The 19,131-nt window shown below is 56.9% G+C and overlaps 1 protein-coding gene across 6 annotated transcripts in view; it reads left to right on the top strand.

Annotated features, from left to right (window-relative positions):
- The window catches only part of LIG1 (DNA ligase 1), a 28,048-nt gene that overhangs the window by 8,629 nt on the left and 288 nt on the right, over positions 1-19,131 (top strand). For 5 of the 6 annotated variants that reach the window (XM_060398720.1, XM_060398718.1, XM_060398717.1 and 2 more), the window contains 22 exons: positions 979-1,074; positions 2,518-2,622; positions 3,035-3,151; positions 3,369-3,444; positions 6,046-6,126; positions 6,426-6,482; positions 7,260-7,432; positions 8,058-8,224; positions 8,610-8,686; positions 9,363-9,454; positions 9,654-9,753; positions 10,275-10,360; positions 10,925-11,040; positions 11,946-12,041; positions 14,195-14,305; positions 14,888-14,959; positions 15,341-15,485; positions 15,646-15,728; positions 16,429-16,581; positions 16,690-16,743; positions 17,314-17,457; positions 18,910-19,002. In XM_060398720.1, the coding sequence (XP_060254703.1) occupies positions 979-1,074; positions 2,518-2,622; positions 3,035-3,151; positions 3,369-3,444; positions 6,046-6,126; positions 6,426-6,482; positions 7,260-7,432; positions 8,058-8,224; positions 8,610-8,686; positions 9,363-9,454; positions 9,654-9,753; positions 10,275-10,360; positions 10,925-11,040; positions 11,946-12,041; positions 14,195-14,305; positions 14,888-14,959; positions 15,341-15,485; positions 15,646-15,728; positions 16,429-16,581; positions 16,690-16,743; positions 17,314-17,457; positions 18,910-19,002 (2,294 nt within the window). The remainder of the gene's footprint in view (positions 1-978; positions 1,075-2,517; positions 2,623-3,034; positions 3,152-3,368; positions 3,445-6,045; positions 6,127-6,425; positions 6,483-7,259; positions 7,433-8,057; positions 8,225-8,609; positions 8,687-9,362; positions 9,455-9,653; positions 9,754-10,274; positions 10,361-10,924; positions 11,041-11,945; positions 12,042-14,194; positions 14,306-14,887; positions 14,960-15,340; positions 15,486-15,645; positions 15,729-16,428; positions 16,582-16,689; positions 16,744-17,313; positions 17,458-18,909; positions 19,003-19,131) is intronic. The other variant, XM_060398719.1, reaches the window with a different exon arrangement.

Raw genomic sequence — 19,131 nt, 5'->3', positions numbered from 1 at the left:
GGACCCCCGGGCCACGCTGTTTCAGCCGCCTGTCTTTGTCCACATGTGGATCTCTCCACCACTGAGCCACCCCCCTGCCAGCTGTGCTCTTAGCATTGTGGTTAAGAGCATGGCTCCACCAGCCCCTGGCTGTGTGACCTTGGGCAAATGACTTCCCTTCTCTGGGCTTTCTCACCGGTAGATTGTTTGAAATCTAAACACATCAAGTATTTCTGATGAAAATTCAGTGTGCAGTTGAGATGTGTTTGTAAGTGCATCAGATTTTGAAGACCTAGCATAGGAAAAAGAATGATACTGACTTTAAATATTCAAAACATGGAATCATATTTTGGTTATGTTGGGTCAAGTAAACAAGATTATCCAAACGTAAATGCACCTGGTTCTTTTTCCTTTCCTCGGTATAGCCACTAGAAAGCTTCAGATGACACACGTGGCTCGCTGTATGTTTCCACTGACGGTGCTGCTGTAGGGAATGACATGCAGGCACGGGGGTGGCGCGGATTGAGGCAGGGCCCAGAGGAGCGGCAGTCTGGGCTGAGTCTTGGATCAGGGTCTTGGTCGGGGTCGGCTCTGTTGAGAAAGGGTGACAGGGAAGAGTTGCCGCCAAGCAGAGCGTGTGTGAAGGCCTCGGGGTGGGAACAGCACAGCAGGTGGGGGAGCCCCACACGCCTCAGCGTCTCTGAGGATAAGGTGTGATGTGGGGGCAGCGAGGGCTTGAGGATAGTGTGTGGTGAGAGGTGAGGCAGAGAGGGGGTGGCTGCTGGCTCCCAAGATGAAGGGACCTGCCTGCCGCAGCCACACAGCCAGGAAGCAGAAGCCTGAAGGATGGGGCCCGCACCCGGGTGGTGGCTGGGGGGCAGGCGGAGAAGGGCAGGGCCCCAGAGCCGTCTTGGTGGCCATCACCACGGGGGTCTGAGCCCACTGTGGCGGGTCCAGTGAGCCAGCAAGGAGGCCACCCAGAGCCCTTTGTCTTTCCAGCCCGGAAGCAGCTTCCCAAACGGACATTTCAAGATGTCCTGAAAGAGCAGGGCGAGGACGAGGACCCGGAGACTAAGAAGAAGAAGGAGGAAGGAGGTGAGACCCTGGTCGGGAGGGAGGAAGCGGGGAGAGGCTCATTCTGTGTGTCTGTGGTGGTGGGGGTCTGGAAAGGTGGGGGCCTATCTGGGAGGACAGGGTGTGGGGACCCCACTTGATTTGACACTTCGATCAGGAATCCACGTGTTTCCATCAGAATCCCACACCGCTGCCCAGGGAATTTTGTCATGAACGCGTTCTGGAATATGTTAGTTTGGCCATCTTAATTCATATATAGTTTCCCATTTTTCTCTTTTTATTTCTCGTATGGAAAATATTTTCCTCTAAATGATTTGCTTTTATCGTAAGTTTTGCCAAAAAGCAAAGAAGTGTACAAACTTCCAGGACCCGTAGTATCTTAGTAACTGCCTCATTGCCCCAAGGCCTTTACTGTTCAGTTTGTTGAGTTATGTCCAAACAACTATTTATGTTCTAGCAGCTTGGGCATTTGAGAAAGTAATATACATAGGATTGAAAGGAGAAAAAAATTAATTCTTAAATGTTCAGTTAGTCTCCTGGGCACTGCGCAATCGCTCAGACGTTGGAGTCCAGTTGACAACTGCTGCCCTTGTTTCCTGTTCTTGTTGATTTTCATTTAATACTTGGTTTTCATCACACCACCCATGAGTACCCAGCTTTGCAGAAAGCTGACGTCATGAATTACCAAGAATGTGATCTAATAATGACAAGTGAAATGCTGCAAGCTAGTAGGTCACACAGCCTCCAGCCCGTTTCCCTTGAAAATGTAAAATATCTTACCTGGGAAATGGAGCCATAAACATCTGATCCACAGATCAGTTGGGGCCTTTACACGATTATGATAATCAGGCTTTGTCACCGTCATTTGTTTTAATAAGGGTGTTTAATTGGGTTTGTCCTTTCCAGGGAAGGTCTGAATTTGGTGGAGGTCTGATTTCTGGTTGGCAATTTTTAGTCAGTAACAAATTTTACTGTAAATCATGAAGTTTTAGCCCTTATCTGTGTCCAGGGGTTTTGGGGGGTCAGGGCAGGGGATGACTTCTCTCTACTAAGGCAGATTATTCCTAAGTCAGTTGATGCAGTTATTATTACCCTGGAGGTGGGTTTGTTTTTTTTTTTTAATTTTTCAATCAGCTTAAAAAAACTTTATTTGTATCTCTAACAAGTTATCGTTGGCATTTTGAAACCTTTCCAGTTCTATTTCACCTTGAATAATTCAAAAATAATGGTTTATAAGAAAAGTCTGGCCCTCTCCATTTCTCAAGCTACACAAGCAAGCGTTGGGGTCGGCTTCCGTCAAGGTCCCTGCGTGGCCCAGGGCTGACCCACCCTCACCCCTGCCGTCACTTCACTTCTGTGGTCAGCGCAGCAAAGATAAAACGGGCAGAGTGTCTTGGGTATGCAAAAGCCCTTGGGGAGGGGTCCCCAGTGACGCTTCTTCCCATCTGCCTTGTCTGTCTGCAGAAGCAGAGACACCAACAGAAAGCCTCCCAGAGCCTGAAGGGGGCGACAAGGAGGAAGTGGAAGGCGGGGACCAGCCCACGACGCCCCCTGAGCCCCAGACCTCCAGTGAGTGTCTGACCCTCTTTCTCCCTGGGGCCCTCTCTCTGGTTTTGGGGGGGTGGTCCCACGTCTTTAGAGGACAGTTAATGTAAATAAGACTTAGATAAGATTCTCCAACGTCTTGTCTAAAAGCAAATTCTAGGGGAAACTTTAGGTTTTGTTACTATTGTTATTTTTCTTGTTGTTTTTCCTCCACACATGTGAGGGAAAAAAGAGCCAGTCATCCTCCAACAAGTTATCTTTCAGAAATCATAGGCACCGGGGACTTCCCTGGGGGTCCAGTGGCTGGGACTCTGTGCTCCCAATGCAGGGGGCCCAGGTTCCATCCTTGGTCAGGGAACTAGGTCCCACGTGCCTCGTGGCCAAGAAATACATTCGTTTAAAGTTTGCATCACCATCTGACCTCTCTCACTTTCAGCAGAGTCCCCGACAGAAAGCGTTTCAGAGCCCGGGGTGACAGTGAAGCAGGAACCACAGGAGGATGGCCAGGCTCAACCGCCCCCCAAAGCTCCAAAGACCCTCAGCAGTTTCTTCTGTGAGTGTCTCCCCTTCACCTCTCAGGGCTGCGCAGGGAAGAGGCAGGTGGGTCTTTCTCCAAGGAGCTCGGCCTTCCCGTGGGTGAGAAGGCCTAACTCACCCCTCCTGCTGTGTTCCCGCCCCCAAGCATGGGGCAGTGCTACCTGGAGAGAACTTGGGAGGTGGGGGCTGTGGGAAGGAGAAAGGGTCCACTGTTTCCCTGCTTCATTCCCCAGCCCCCCGGAAGCCAGCTGTCAAAAAAGAAGCGAAAGAAGGAGGACCTGGTGCTCTAAGAAAGGACGAGACCAAGGGGTGAGTCAGGATCCATTAAGAGAACAGCAGATGAAACAAAGTAAGCCAGTGAGTCCCAGGTTTCACTGATCTGATTGTAGGTGGGCCTCTAAAACGGAGACCGGTAATCACCAAATAGCCTGTCAGCATTAGAATTTTGTGATTCAGGTTTAATTAGTCTAATACAAAATTTGGGATTCTTAATGACAAGTTTGTACCCCAGTCGCAACCTTATTAGTGAGATTAAATGGCCCCATTTCAGCACATGACTGCAATGTAGGAAAGGTCAGCTCCTTTTCTTGAGCCTCCTTTGTGTCAAGTCACGTCCTAAAGGTTTCTTTTATGCCTTTTTACTTCATCTCTGCAGTAGGCCTGTGCAGGAAGCTGGTGTTTTAGCCATTTCCCAGGCATTGAAACCAGTAGCCCAGAGCAGCTAGGCCATCTTCCCTGGGACACACAGGGAGGGTAGGGGTAAGGCCAGGCCCGGAAGCCGAGTTGCCCTAGCTCCTATGCCGGGCCTCTTCTCTGCATCCCTGCCTTGCCCCCTGGGCACACGCCCATACTTATATTACTTGTAAGTCTCTCTCACCATCTTGGTGTCTGACATGAAGTTCTGTGTCCTGATTTTTACTTCTTGGGATACTGCGATCGTTTTTCTTAGACTCTTCTCAACCTGATCACTGATAGCCGCCTCCAGGAGACAGACAAACTGTTAGGACCTCCAACTTCCTCACCTTCAATATGAGGACTTGTTAATGGTAGAAAGCACACCCTTTTATCCACTGTAAACCATGTGCCCGCACCAGACACTGTGCCCTCCATATCCTGATGCATTGAAGCCTCACAGCAACCCTGTGCGTCGACTCTGTTGGGACTCCCGTTTCACAGGTGGGAAAAGTGAGGCATGGAGGCAGGACAGTGCTCTGGAGTGCTTGGAAGTCCCAGCTCCGCCTTTGTCAGCTGGATGATCTTGGCCAAGCTTCTTAGCCTTTCTGGGCCAGTTTCCCCCTGAGGGTTGCAGACTGGCGTCTGGCCATGCCCACACTCGGCAAGTAGTAGCTGCTATTATTATTATAAATTTTGATTGCCTTGATTAGAACACAGATGAGGAGTGTGGCAGAGTTGGGATTTGAGCCAGGCAGTGTGGCTGCAGAATTTCTTACCCCTCAGCTCTGCCGTTTCTCCTTTTAATAGGAAGAACCAGGTGGCGACCACTTATCAAATACTGAGCTCATACAACTCACTGCGCGTGCTCCATCCGGCTCAGCCATCCTCAGCCCTGTCTGCACAGGATCAGCTGAAGAGCTGTAAACAGTCGGCAGTCTTCTCCCTCACCCCAAATTTGGCAGAGACATAGGTCTGAGGCTGGGGAGTCAGTGTTGTAAAAATGCTCCCCGCAAAGCACGCCAAGGAGTGGGAACTCTCCCCCTAATTTCTTCTTTAACCTCAGGGCGTGTCAGGGCAGGGACTCTGGGTAGCTCCATCATACGGTTGGTTCAGAGGGAAATTGCTTCCTCACCAGGACACAGCTGGTCACTGATGGAGCAGCGATTTTAACCCAAAGGAGTGTGACTGCAGAGTCTGGGCTGCCGAGGCTCTAACAGGGTGGGTGTGAGGCATTTCCCGAGGCACGATGATGTAGAGGCCTAGAACGTAGTCTGAGAACTGTACCGCTTACTAGCTGTGTGGCCTCAGGTGAGCTATTAAGCACTCTGCCCAGTTTCCTTACGTGACTCGGGGGGCAGGTGAGTCCGTGCCTGCAGGGCTGATTTGCTAGCAGATGGAGTGCCCTTCGCACGGTGCCTGGCTCTTTGGGGCACCCAGGGACTGCAGCTTCCTCCTGCTGTTCCAGCCAGAGTGAGGGCCGGTCTGACCCAGAGGGGTCCTTGCCTCTCGGAGTGGACTCTGATCAACATGAGTCCCAGGTGGCTCAGTGGTAGAGAATTCGTCTGCCAGTACAGGAGACGTGGGTTCAATCCCTGGGTTGGGAAGGTCCCCTGGAGGAGGAAACGGCAACCCACTCCAGTATTCATGCCTGGGAAACCCCATGGACAGAGGAGCCTGGCGGGCTAGATGTAGTCCATGAGATCGCAAAGAGTCAGACACAACTGGGCGGCTGAACTGAACAATATTCGGATCACATGGCTCCACTTCAGCCACACTGACCCCTTTTCTGTTCCTCCAGCATGCCAGGCGTGTCCCTACCTCAGGGCCTTTGCACTGGCAGCTCCCCTCTGGAACGCTCTTCTCCCTGCTCCCCACTCTGTTAACCCCTTGCATCATTCTGCCCGGATGTCTCCTCTGGCCTTCCCCAACTGTCCTCTGAAGCAGCATCTGCCTTTCTGATTTCTCCCTCTACCTGGTTTTTGTCTTAAAAATGTTTTAATACTGAAAAATGATTTATTCTCTTCTGCTTTTTGGTCTTGTTTGTCCCCCGCTCCTCCGCTGACTTTCACACTGGAACATGAGTTCCAGGTTAGCAAACTTGCTTTCATTCATTTCCATGCCCTTGTGCCTGGCACAGTACCTGGCACTTAGGACATGCTCAGTAAATGCCAGTCAGCGGAATGGCTTCTCCTCGACCCAGGCATCTACCCTGCAGCCTCCCCTTTCCCTCCACAGACACCTGGACCCACCGAGCTACAATCCTGCCAAGAACAACTACCACCCCATCGAGGATGCCTGCTGGAAGGCAGGCCAGAGGTGAGGTGTGGCCCTCCCCGGAACCCCTCCTCTGGTCCTTGGCACTGTGGGAGGCCCTGTCTCCGGAGGCTTCAGTGAGAGATTTGCCAGTCCTCCCCACCCCCCCACAACCCTCAGTGTTTAGGGGAGACCATTGGGCTCTCTGAAGGGGATGGAGAGAGAACCCCAGGCAGGGGTCAGGATTGCCTGCGAGCACCTGGGGATCAGCAGGTCTTTGACTGGGAGGCGTGTGGGGGCAGGGAGCTGGGGCGGAGGCAGCGTGGGTGTACGCACAGCTCCTGTTTTTCCTTCTCCCCCAGGGTTCCTTATCTGGCTGTGGCCCGGGCGTTCGAGAAGATCGAGGAGGTCTCTGCTCGGTAATTAACCAGGCCGCCTGGCCGGGGCCAGCGGGGGCTCTCACAGTTCTGTCCCACTGGCCCTGGCTGTGCCTCCAGCTGTTTAATCCTCTTAACCCCCTCCTGGCTCAGCTGCACCCTCACGCATGAGATCACAGACCACAGGCCTGGCCACAGGAGCGGCCACAGGCCTCTGAAGGCCCACGCCATCGTTTCTGCCTGGTTTGTTGGTCAGAGCAAGACAGGAGGGTGACCCCGTGATCCCTGGCGTGGGGAGAGAGGCTCCACCGCCTGGCGGCAGGAACTGGGTACTAAGCTCAAGTAACCAAGAGTACCTGCCGCCTGGCTGATACTCCCGATCCTCAGTGTTAGAGAAAGCCCATGTCTTGTGGCTAGAGCCCTGTCTCGGCCCAGTACTCACTAGCTCTGTGACCTCGGCAAGTTACAGTCTTTCGTGCCTCAGTTTCTTCACCTGTAAAATGAAATAACATCTAGCTCAGGGCAGCTGTGAAAATTCAGGGAGTCAGAATGTTTTGAAGGCTTAATACCAACGCCTGGCACCTGGAAAGCAGTCCATACGCATCAGCTGGTTCCCTGTAGATGATCGTCCCCTTCTTCATCAGGTGGAGTTCCTGTCCCACCGGCAGCCTGTGGCGGTGCCTGTGGCTCAGGTCACACACCGGGTGCTGGTCGTGAGCCCCCTCCTCGTCTCTTTTCCTGCGTTTTTTTTATCACCACACTCCCCTACCTCATCTTGACTGAAATGTCAGGTGGTCTCACCCATGTCCCCTTCTCCAGGCTCCGGATGGTGGAGACGCTGAGCAACCTGCTGCGCTCCGTGGTGGCCCTGTCACCTGCTGACCTCCTACCCGTCCTCTACCTCAGCCTCAACCGCCTGGGGCCGCCCCAGCAGGGCCTGGAGCTCGGCATCGGAGAGGGCATCCTCCTCAAGGCAGTGGCCCAGGCCACGGGTGAGGTGGGGGTGGTGGTGGATGCCCCTGGCCGGTTGGTTGGGGGTCTTCCAGGGAGCACGTGGGGAGGCCAGGAGACGATAGGGAGGGACTGGGAAGGTGGAGGGTGGAGAGGGGGGCCACTGATGGGCTGAGAGTGGGGGGAGTCAGGACCAGGTCTGCACCCAGACCAGGTGGGAGAGAGGGATGCCGCAGGTGCAGAGCAAGGCTGAGGGTCGGGGCTCGTGGAGGTCGCAGAGGCCCTTAAGGGCTTTGGCCAACAGCCACGAGGGGAGCTGGGGACAGAGTGGGGTTGTGCCCGGGAGGGGCTGGCTGAGTGGGTGGGACCTGCCCACTTGCCCAGGGCCTGGGGTGCTCCGTGGGGGCGTTGGGGAGCCGTGGAAAGGTCCCAGGCAGGCAAGGGACAGGGTCAGTCCTGGACCCTCGTGGAGGACGGACAGAAAACCAGGAAGCCAGGGAGGAAGTCGGCCGAGATCCAGGGCTTTAAATCCCACCTCCATACTGATGATGCCGCCCCAGACAGCCCCTCTGGTGTAGACGGGCTCATCCTCCCGGCTTCTGGAGAGGGGAGCCCGGCGGCCACACCCCTCCTGGTGCTCAGCCGCTGCCCTCTCTACCCCACAAGGTCGGCAGCTGGAGTCCGTCCGGGCCGAGGTGGCCGAGAAGGGTGATGTGGGGCTGGTGGCCGAGAGCAGCCGCAGCACCCAGAGGCTCGTGCTGCCCCCACCCGCGCTCACCGCCGGCGGCGTCTTCGCCAAGTTCCGGGACATCGCGCAGCTGGCGGGCAGCGCTGTGAGTGGGTGGGCGGCTGGCCCTCTCCAGACCCTCTCCTCCTGGGGACCTGGAAGGCTCTGGTTCCACTGCTCAGGGCGGGGTCACCTCGGTCCTGCTTTTGGGATCAGAGCTTCTCTCCTGCTGCTCTCAGGACTGCGGGACTCTCCTCCTGAGACCCTAGCCCCAGTGTAGTGCGGGCCGTGGGGCTCCGTGCACACCTGCTGAGCAGAGCCGGGGTGGGAGGCCAGAAGGAGGACGAGCGTCTCACTGTTCTCTGGGCCGTGGGACGGGGGAGCAGGGCTGGGAGGCGGGCGGGTCTCCAAGGGCGGCAGCTCCCCAGGCAGCGAGGATGGCCCCCCTCCCTTCACCCCCGGCACCGACTGCCCTGCCCCCTTCTCTCCAGTCCACCACCAAGAAGATGGATGTCATCAAAGGCCTCTTTGTGGCCTGCCGTCACTCAGAGGCGCGTTTCATTGCCAGGTGAGGGTGTGGGCCTGTGAGGTGGGGAGGGGGCCGGGCAGGCGCATCACTGCTGGTGCCCTGACCGTCCTCGGATGGGAGCACTGAACTGGAGCTCCTCTTGTCAGCAGTGCTGCCTGGAGAAGCCTGGGCTCGTGGGTGAAGTGTGCCGCGGTGGATTAGTGATGTCTGCCCTGGCCTGTGTCTCGCGCTTTCTCCCATGAGCTCCTCCCTGCAGCCCTGGGAGGCTGTGAGCCTCACCCCCATTTAGAGAAGGGGAGATGGAGACACAGGGAGGTGCAGCCTCCTGCCCGAGGTCGCTGTCTCAAGCAGGGCCCGTGCGGGCACAGGTTCTTGGCCATCACACCCTGGCACCCTTGGGCAGGTTGTTCCAGGCCCGGCCGTGCCCCGGCCCCACCCCCACCCCTACCCCCACCCCTGCCATCACTGCTTCGTCAGAGGGCAGCTGAGGAGAGACGGAGGCCTTGCCAGACCCCAAGTTCTGCCCGTAGGCACTGCCTGCGGTCGTGATGGTTTGTGGCTGGCCTCTGTCAAGTGGGGCTGTGTGATCGCAGGTCCCTTTCAGCTCTGGAGGCTGCTCTGGTTTAGAGGAGAGGGTCGCGGTGGGGAGACTGGAGGAGGGAGGAGCAAGGGGCTGACGAGGCGCACCCGTCCCCGTTCCCCACTGTCTTCCCAGAGCCCTGAGTGGACGGCTGCGCCTCGGGCTGGCTGAGCAGTCGGTGCTGGCGGCCCTTGCCCAGGCCGTGAGCCTCACGCCCCCCGGCCAAGGTGAGCCCCAGTGACCGGCCCCACGCTGCCACTCGAGTTAACCCGGCCACCCTTCCCGTGACCCCCACCCCTACCTGGTTCCCTCTGCCCGTCCAGGCCCCTCTCCCTGAGGAACGTCTCACCAGCACTGTGTGAACCCGGGGCTGGCTGAGGGGGGTCCAGCCCTTCCCAAATCCCCTTCCTCTTGGGTTCATCCTAGAATGCCCCCCCGTCGTGGTGGACGCCGGGAAGGGCAAGACGGCAGAAGCCAGAAAGACGTGGCTGGAGGAGCAAGGCATGATCCTGAAGCAGACCTTCTGGTGAGACCTGGGGGACAGGGCCCTGGGTGGGGATCAGATGAGACGGGCGCTGGGCACCGGGAGGTGACAAAGATCAGGGAGGCGGCTGACAGTGAGGGGTCAGGGACACAGGGATGGGGAGAGGCGGAGACCCTGACAGCCAAGGGGAGAGGCAGGCAGAGGCTTCTGAGTTCCAGGCAGGACTGCATGTGGAAAGGCCATGAGAAACCCAGATGGGGCCTGGTGACGGGCACACCATGAGGGTCGTACGGTCATGGAGAGGACTCTGCCCCTGCCTGGAGACCTGCAGACTGTCGCTCTCGGGCCGGCCCCAGACCATTGTTAAACAGGAATATTGGGAGGGGGAGGCCAGCCTGGAAGAAACATGAAGGACCACAACAGTCGGGGCGACGAGGGGAGTCGAGGGAGGCAGGAGCCGACTCTGGGAAGGGGTGACAGGCAGGCAGTGGCGGATCTCACAGCCAGCGAGCAGGGTTCTAGAAGGACACCCCCACCCGCCTTGTTCTTGCTCCCTGCCCCAGTGAGGTACCTGACCTGGACCGGATCGTCCCCGTGCTGCTGGAACACGGCCTCGAGCGGCTCCCGGAGCACTGCAGGCTGAGCCCAGGTACTCGCCTCCGTGAGATCCGCCCCCGCCCGCCGCCACCCATCCACAGCCTCGCCCCAGGCTGGCTGCCACCAGGCTCCCCTCCCTCCATCCCCGGGATGACCAGCACAGGGCCCCCTGCTCAGAGAGCACCCCCCTCTCCCCTGAGCCAACCCTTCCCCTGAGCCGTGCCTCCTCTCCGTGGAGTTTCTGCTTCCGTGTTAGAGCTGCTGTCCCCGAGAAACCCCAGAGGCAGTGCAGCAGGCAGACGGCATCTCGTGGCTCTGTCCGTGGAAGGGCCTAGAGGGAGGCGGGCGGCAGGGGAGGGCCCGCGCTGCGCCCCGGGGCTCACCCCGAGTTCCTTCTCTCGTCACCTTGTCATTCCAAGGCTGTCGCTCTAGTTTCTAGACCGCTCACACTTCTGTTTAAGTTTTCGAGAAGGGGGCGGCCAGGCTTTGCGATGACAGACCCAGGTGTTGCACGCATCGCTTCTGAGGGCGATTAGCAGTCTCCACCCTGCCTCCGTGAATTCCCCGCCCACCCCTAGGAAATTCTATCTGAATTCACTCTGTCCTCCCCTCCCAGGGGTTCCCCTGAAACCAATGTTGGCCCACCCCACCCGGGGTGTCAGCGAGGTCCTGAAGCGCTTTGAGGAGGCAGCTTTCACCTGCGAATACAAATATGACGGGCAGAGGGCACAGGTAAGGGGGTGGACGCACCGTCGAGCGGGGGCGTGGGGTCCCCCAGACCCGAGCGTGGAACCGGCCGGCCTCGCCATGACTGCTCATCTGGTCTCGCACGGCCCTGGGGGCTTTAGTTCCCACCTCCAGTGGTGCGGTCACAGCCACCTGACTGGCTCCTCTGAAGACAGATCTTACTGGGTAACATCGTCAAGCCCTGACCCAGGGCAGTGGGAGCTCAGAAAGCGTGGGCTGCACGCGTGCCCTGCTGGTGGGCGTGTTGATGTAGCCGGGGGGTTACCTGGACGTGTGTCCCGGCTCCCAGGGCTGGAAACGGCCTTGGTCTGGGCTGTGAGGATACTTGTGGCTCTTCTGTCCTGGGGGGAGTGGGGCCACGCCCTGGGGACAGGTAAGCGAGCTCGGTGGGCGCCTCCCTGTGGTGCCTTGAGGCAGCTACACACAGTAGATTGGATAGACTCAGCATAGATGGACCTTCGAAATACAGTGCTGAGCAGAAATCACTACGACTTAAGGTAGTGACAGTGACTTAAAAACGTATATATTTAAAGTCGTATGTTATACGCACATACACTGCTGTTTCTTGGGGTAATGTGCATGTTAGGTGGCATATATGTGGCTCTGCTCAAAGACTGTGACCCAGACATATTAAAATGAATACGTTTAAATTGTAAAAACCAGAGTGTTATTTATAGCATCACAACATCCAGACAAATCGGCGCGCGCACACACGGACAGGCCTGGGACACGCCCTCTGAACCCAGGAGAGGATTCGCTCAGGTCTCTGCACCAGTTCCTCCTGCAGAGCTTCTGGAACCTCCTGCCCATGGAAGTGGGGTCAAGAAGAGAAAGTCGGGGCTCCCGGGGGTGGGCCCGGCTCTGAGTCCCTCTCCCCTCCCCCACGGCAGATTCACGTTCTGGAAGGTGGGGAGGTGAAGATCTTCAGCAGGAATCAGGAGGACAATACTGGAAGGTACCCTGACATCATCAGCCGCATCCCCAAGGTGAGCGCCTGCCGCCGGCTCCACCTGGGGGGTCGGGGAGGGGTGCTGGTAGGGGAGCGGGGAACGGAGGGCCAGCCAGGCCGGCGGGGTGTAGCGGGAGTGAGTGCAAGGAGATTGGAGTGTGTTGGGTTATAGATAATAGAACGCCTGCAGATTTTTTTTTCCCCTTTAAATCTGAAGGCGGGTGGCCGTGGCCTGGCTCAGCTGAGGTCTCTCCAAACTCAGCTGGGTCTGCTGTCCTTGGCTCGTTGCCTTTCATCCCAGTGCCTGGCCCCTTGGTCTCCAGGTAGCTGCCACACTTCCAGACAGAAGACGGGTGGGAAAGGGATTCCAGCTGCTGTCTGCACCCATGAGGAAAGTTAGCTCTTTTCCAGGCACTTCCCATCACCCCCGGCTGACTCCAGCTTGGGGGTCCCCTGTGCAGCACCGGGTCACAGGCTCTCTGGTGCAGCGGAGGCCGGGAAAGGCAGAATCACACTCTGTCGGGGAGAGGGTTTGGAATGAAGGTGGGAGGGGAAAGAAGCCTGCACGCTGGCCCACAGTCTGTAAATAGGGCTGGATCTCTAGGGCCCTGGAGCCAGGCTGTCTCTGCTCCCAAGGGCCACGTGGACCTACTTTAGGAGCTCTCAGTCCAAGAGGACTTTGTTGTTGTTCGGTTGCTAAGTCATGTCTGACTCTTTGTGACCCCTTAGACTGTAGCCTGCCAGGCCCTTCCGTCCGTGGGATTTCCCAGACAAAAAGACTGGAGTGGGTTGGCATTTCCTTCTCCAGGAGATCTTCTGAGTCGGGGCTCAAACCCAAGTCCAGGCAGATCCTTTACCACTGAGCCACCAGGGAAGCCCACAGAGAGGACTAGTCTTCTGTAATTAATGGGGGCGTTTGCTCTTTCCTAGAGCAGCGAGGACAGAGGAACAGTGTGACGCAGGCATTCATTGAGCTCCTGTGATGTGCCAAGTGCTGTTTGTTTTTAAAACCAACTTAAGGCGTAGTTTCCATAAAAGGTTCTGACCTTAGAGTTTGAAGATTTTTGACAAGGTCACCCAGCCACGTAATCAACATATAAAACATTTGTGTGTTTATCACTCCAGAGTGTTTGCTCATGCCCCGTGCCAGGCAGGCCCCTCTCCCCACCCCCACCGTCCACCTCCTTCGGCAACAATCACTGATGTAAGTTCATCTTGCCTGTGCTAGAGCTTCATGTAGGCAGTCACAGTACAGGGTCGGTGGGATCTGGCTTATTTCACCCGTTCATTCAAGTATTTACTGGGCGTCTGCTCTGTGCTGAGCCCTGTGCTGAAGGCTGCGACTTTAACCCAGACGGCAGAGCAGGCAGGGCTTCGTCAGAGCCCTGCTGTTACCTCTGAGTGTACTCAGAGATTGGGCTCTGAAGAAAAGGTCCAGCATCCTGTGAGCCTTAAGCAGAGTAAGACCTAGCCTTGGTGTCAGGAAGACAGGGCCATCACCAAGCACAGCCCAGGATACAGTGTGGATGGCCCCGGGAGCCATACAGATTCTCAAGTCCAGAGCGTGTGCAAAGGCCCTGTGGTCGGAGGGGCACAGTCCGTTCAAGAACCAGAAAGGCTTGTGTGGAGGGGTGCAGAGAGTGAGTCTGAGGGGCTAGGTGAGGTGAAGGGGTGCGGGGGCTGGCCAAGGAGAGGTTCCAAGGGTTTGGGGAGCCGTGTGTTTTCAGCAGGGATGAGCACTGAGCAGATGTGGGGTTTGCTGAGAGCAGCCTGGCTGCGGTGAGGAGAGTGTATTGGGCAGAGTCAGTGCAGGAGCAGGGAGACTGGTGGGATGCTGTGGCTTAGGCTGGACTGGGCTCTGCGAGGTGGTGGCAAGTGGAAGGCTTAGAGACTTCCGAGAGAGAACAGACAAGTTCACGGCTGAATTGAATGTAAAATGAGCAGAAAAGGAAGATGACAAAGGCTCCTGGGTTTCCAGCTTGTGGGACCACATAGTAAGTCCTCAGAAAACTTAGTTTTTCGCCTCTCAGTGGGGACCAGAAGGCGTCTGTGTTCACGCGTGTCTCTAAGGCTGGCATCCGTTTGTCACTGGGTCTTCTCCATGTAGACGGGAAATAAACTGGTTTCTCTCCATCTGTCTTTTGGCCTCATCTACCACCTCTCATGATGCTCTGGGTTTTCCCCTTTCAGATTAAACTCCCATCAGTCACATCCTTCATCCTAGACACAGAAGCTGTAGCTTGGGACCGGGAAAAGAAGCAGATCCAGCCATTCCAAGTGCTCACCACCCGCAAACGCAAGGTAGCCTCTGCCCCACTCCAGCACCAGCCATCGTCTTCCACCCAATCCTGCCCTGTCCCAGAGAGACAGAGTTGTCAGTTGGAATGTAGTTCTCTCAGCCTTTTACAACATGGCTGCCACAGCCCTGGCCATCACGTTCTCATCCCAGCATGCCAAATAGGAAGGAGGGAAGGGGTCTTTTCCTATTATGAAAGATCTGTTCCAGGAGCCCCCTCATTCTGCACCCCAGAAAACTTCTTTGCTCTCATTGGCCAGAATTGTCATGTCACCCTCACGAGTTGCGAGGGAGGCCAGGCAAGCGAATAAGTAGCAGAGGGGAATGAGATGGTTGCTGCCGTAATTCAGTGCCAGCGGCCGGCATCACTGCTGTGCTTATAGGCGTGCAGCCTTTTGGCTGGGGAGAGGGGAGAGTGGCAGGTGACTTGGGTATCTGCCTTGGGCGTGATGGGAGGGGCCCCACCCAGCCCCATCTCACCCCCATCTCACCCCCATCTCACCTTTTCCCACCCCCATCTCACCTTTTCCCACCCCCATCTCACCTTTTCCCACCCCCACTCCGGGTCTCCATCCCTCCTGACCCAGGAGGTGGACGCGGCAGAGATCCAGGTGCAGGTGTGTCTGTATGCCTTCGATCTCATCTACCTCAACGGAGAGGTGAGTTCCAGCATTGTGTCTTGGGTGGTCGGGGGATGAAGTGGGTGTGTAAACTTGGGAACCAGTGGGCTGAGCTGGGAGGCCACGCTCGGGCAGCGGCTCTCAAAGTATGGCCCCTGAGGCGTCCCCTTTCCAACTCCCCATCTGTATGCCTGTCCTGCAATGAGAACAACCTACTGCGGCCTGAGGGCGGGAGCAGACGTGAGAATCCAGCCTCTATGAAGCCAGACACTAGAGAATTGCTTAAAGTGAAAACTGATGCCCCTCTTCACACTCCTCTCCATCAGCCACAGGGTGACCTGTGACCCGCCCGCTTCCCCCGACGTCGGGCTTTTCCTCTTTATTTCCACGGTGACGTCTGTCTCTCATCCCGCCCCGCAGTCCCTGGTACGTGAGCCCCTCTCCCGACGCCGGCAGCTGCTCCGGGAGAACTTCGTGGAGACGGAGGGCGAGTTCGTCTTTGCCACCTCCCTGGACACCAAGGACACGGAGCAGATCGCCGAGTTCCTGGAGCAGTCGGTGAAAGGTGAGGGCGTCCCACAAGGTCTGTGCCCCCCCGCACTGTCCCTCCCCGCTCCGTGATCTGCACCCACCCCGGCCCCACCCTAGACGATGGGACCAGTCCCGCCCACAACTGTTGCGAGGCTGTGAGCCGGGGCTTCACGTGCCTCTCCTGTGTTCCCTAGACTCCTGCGAGGGGCTGATGGTGAAGACCCTGGACGTGGACGCCACCTACGAGATCGCCAAGAGGTCACACAACTGGCTCAAGGTGCCGCCCACCCTCTCACCCCGCCTGCTCTCTGGGCTCAGGGACCAGAAGTCTGTCCCTGCTGGGTGGTCCACTCCCCATCCCCAGCTCACCCCATTTGAGCTCTGGGGCCCTTTGCTCCTTCCCTCCCGCCTCCCACAGCAGCCGCCTCGGCCTTGCTGCCTGCACTGCTCCCCGTGAACAAATTCACCGAGGACTGGTGGAGAAACGCCTGTCTGGGCGCCCCAGGTGGCAAGATGAGGGAGCCTGGGGAGCTCTCTGTTGCCCTCCACCAGGAGGTCAGCCAGGACGCAGATGGGGAGTAACGAGCAGGGTAAAGCCAGGGGCAGGGCCACAGCAAGTGCAGAGGCCCTGGGGTAGGAACAGGCTCCTGCCTGGCACACAGTTGGCACTTAATTTAGTTTCTGGAATGAGTGGATAGATGTTCTCCCTGTGAAGGAGTGGAATGTCCCTCCGTACTAAAGGAAGGGGGATCTGGGGTGACCCCCAAAGTCTCCCCACCTGACCCGTCCCCTCCTTCCCACCTTCTCCTCCCATCAGAGTGGCCCCTTTCTCATCAGCCCTTTCAGCTGAGAAACCTGTCCGTTGTCCGCTCTCCTCTCAGCGTCTGTCCTGGGTCTTCTCACCCAGCCCCCGCATACCAGCAGGGGGGTTCACACCTGAGCTCCTCACCCTTATCTCCGGCCTTCCCTCCCCCCAGCTGAAGAAGGACTACCTCGAGGGTGTGGGCGACACCCTGGACCTCGTAGTGATTGGTGCCTACCTGGGCAAGGGGAAACGGGCCGGCCGGTACGGAGGCTTCCTGCTGGCCTCGTACGATGAGGAGAGCGAGGAGTTCCAGGCCATCTGCAAGGTACCGGGTGGACCCCGGAGGCGGGGGCCGGGGAGGGGCAGACCTGGCTCATCCTGGGCCCACGGGAGCTGGGGGGAGCAGAGCTACTGACTCCTGTCCTCCTCGCAGCTCGGAACTGGCTTCAGTGACGAGGAGCTGGAAGAGCATCACCAGAGGCTCCAGGTGAGCCCTCCCCACCCACTCGGGGCTCTCGCCGTGCGGGAGGCTTGGCCAGGGGAGCCCAGCACGTCCAAGTTCAAGTCCCAGCCCCGCCAGCTCTGGGCCAGAGACGCCTCAGGGAGCCCTGTCTGCTGCGCTCGGGGCCAGGCTCAGGGCAGGGCGTGTTGCTGGCTCCCCAAGTTCACCCTCAGGATGCCAGCGGAGCCTCTGGTCGCTGGGGTGGCTGCTGGCCCGGCGCTGGGTGTCTGGGGTGCGCTCCGGTTTCCTGCGTGTTTGTGTCTCTGGTCTGTGTGTCCCCGTCTGGGTTCTGTCTCTCTTGGTCTCGACTCCCGTCTCTGGGTTTCTGCTCCTCTCTGTCTCTGCCTTTAATTTCTTGTCTTGGTTCCCAGGGTCTCCATTTCTTCCTTCTCCTGTTTCTTTCATCACCCCTCGCCCCTGCCAGCATTTTACTTTGAGGGGTGTCTGTGTCTCCCCTTCCCCCCCTTCCTCCCTCTTTCCTCGCTGCCCTCCCTCCCCCAGCCCTCGGCCTTGACTTAGATCCAAGACCCTCTCCCCCTTCTCGCACGGCTGCAGGCCTTAGTGCTGCCCACCCCGCGCTCCTATGTCCGGGCTGACGGCGCGGTGGCCCCCGACCACTGGCTGGACCCCAGCGACGTGTGGGAGGTGAAGTGCGCGGACCTCTCCCTGTCCCCCATCTACCCTGCGGCCCGGGGCCTGGTGAGTAACTGGGGGACCCCGAGGAGACCTTCCGAAAGAATCCTAGCTGAGTGGCTGGAGAGCAGCAGGGAGGGGATTCTGGGGCCCATGTCTGTGCTTCCGGGGCGATGCTTCGGAAGACCGGAGCTGGCGTTTTATTTGGGTTTCAGACAATGAGATCAAAGTCTCCTTTTAAAAAAAAAGGAAAAATTCCCCAGGAGTAGAAAACAATGAAATTGATTTCTTTGACTGTCAAATTTTTAAATTTTCTGTCTTTAATGGTATGTTCTTACTGAAGTATAGTTGGTTTACAAAGTTAGTTTCAGACGTGCAGCAACGCGATTCGGTTAATTGTGTTTAGTCACTAATCATAGCCGACTCTGCGGTGTGCCAGGCTCCTGTCCATGGGATGGGACCTGTGTCTCCTGCACTGCAGGTGGATTCTTTACCTGCTGAGCCGTCAGGGAACCCCACATTTGTATCCTTTTTTTTTTTTTTTTGAAAATCACTTTCTTAAATGAAAATCACTTTCTTACAGTCTCACAGTCAGCTCTTCAGTAATTTTTGAAGGCAGTTCCTTTCAGTAAAAACTTAGGATACTTCATGCTGACCATTTACGAGAAAAAGAAACTCCTGCGTTTCTTTATCAACTGTAGTTCATTTTCGCGTTCCAAGTTTTAAGGCTCCTTGCCTAATTTCTCTCACTAGTGGTTCCATTCTCCACACCTGCCAAAGGGTCCCTGTCCCGGGGGACCCTCACCCCCTGCCACCGACCGGCACTAGGGCAGCTCTTAGCATCCTCCTTCCAAAGAACAGGAAATATAATTTTTTAAAATTGAAGTCTAGTTAACTGAAGAACAGGAAACCTTAAAAATATACTCCCTTTGGGATTTCTTCTGATCCCTCAAAATCTGGCATGCGCATTTCTGCTTAGCAGCAGACTTCTATGAAAAGGCAAAGCTCATACTTGTTATCTTGTTTCCTTCGTGAAATTTCTCACTCCTGCTCCCCCTGGGGCAGTCAGGGTTCCCTGGTAACAAGCAATGGGAGCAGTATTTATCACATACTTAGGTGAAGCAGGCACGGCACTTGTTCGCACTCATCCTCAAAAACACTGACCTTCCCATTTCACAGATGGGAAAATAGAGGCCCAGGGCACATAATGGGCCCACGTTCACTTGGCTTCTGAGTCGGGAGCTGGGCTTTGAACCCCGGAGTCTGGTTTTAGAGTCCACCTCTGGCTCTGTGCCCTCTGCCTTTCAGCCCTCTTAACAGTGGCAACAGAAGCCCCAGCAGCCCCCTGTTCTTACAACACTCGGTACAGCCGATTTACCTGATGTGATTTTCACACTAACCCAGCTCTTAGTCCCATTGTATGGATCAGGAGACTGAGGCCAGAGGCACAGGAGCAGGGAGGAGACCTTGGGTGGGGAATGCTGCCTGTTCTTACCGCTTCCCCCGCACCTTCCCCAGGTGGACAGTGAGAAGGGGATCTCCCTCCGCTTCCCCCGGTTTATTCGTGTCCGTGAGGACAAGAAGCCGGAGCAGGCCACTACTAGTGCCCAGGTAAGGCCTGTGGTGGAGGGATGGGTGGTTGGCCCAGGGGTGGGCTCACCTCACCAGGCCAGCCTCTCAGAGAACATGGGCTCTGGCCCGATTTGGCTGGGAAGAAAATGAGGCTGCCCTGGGGCTTCT

The sequence above is a fragment of the Ovis aries genome, chromosome 14, assembly GCF_016772045.2.
Source record: "Ovis aries strain OAR_USU_Benz2616 breed Rambouillet chromosome 14, ARS-UI_Ramb_v3.0, whole genome shotgun sequence".
In the NCBI taxonomy this organism is placed as follows: Eukaryota; Metazoa; Chordata; class Mammalia; order Artiodactyla; family Bovidae; genus Ovis; species Ovis aries.
Note: the sequence above shows the minus strand (reverse complement) of the source record. Positions and strands in the feature narration are given on the sequence as shown.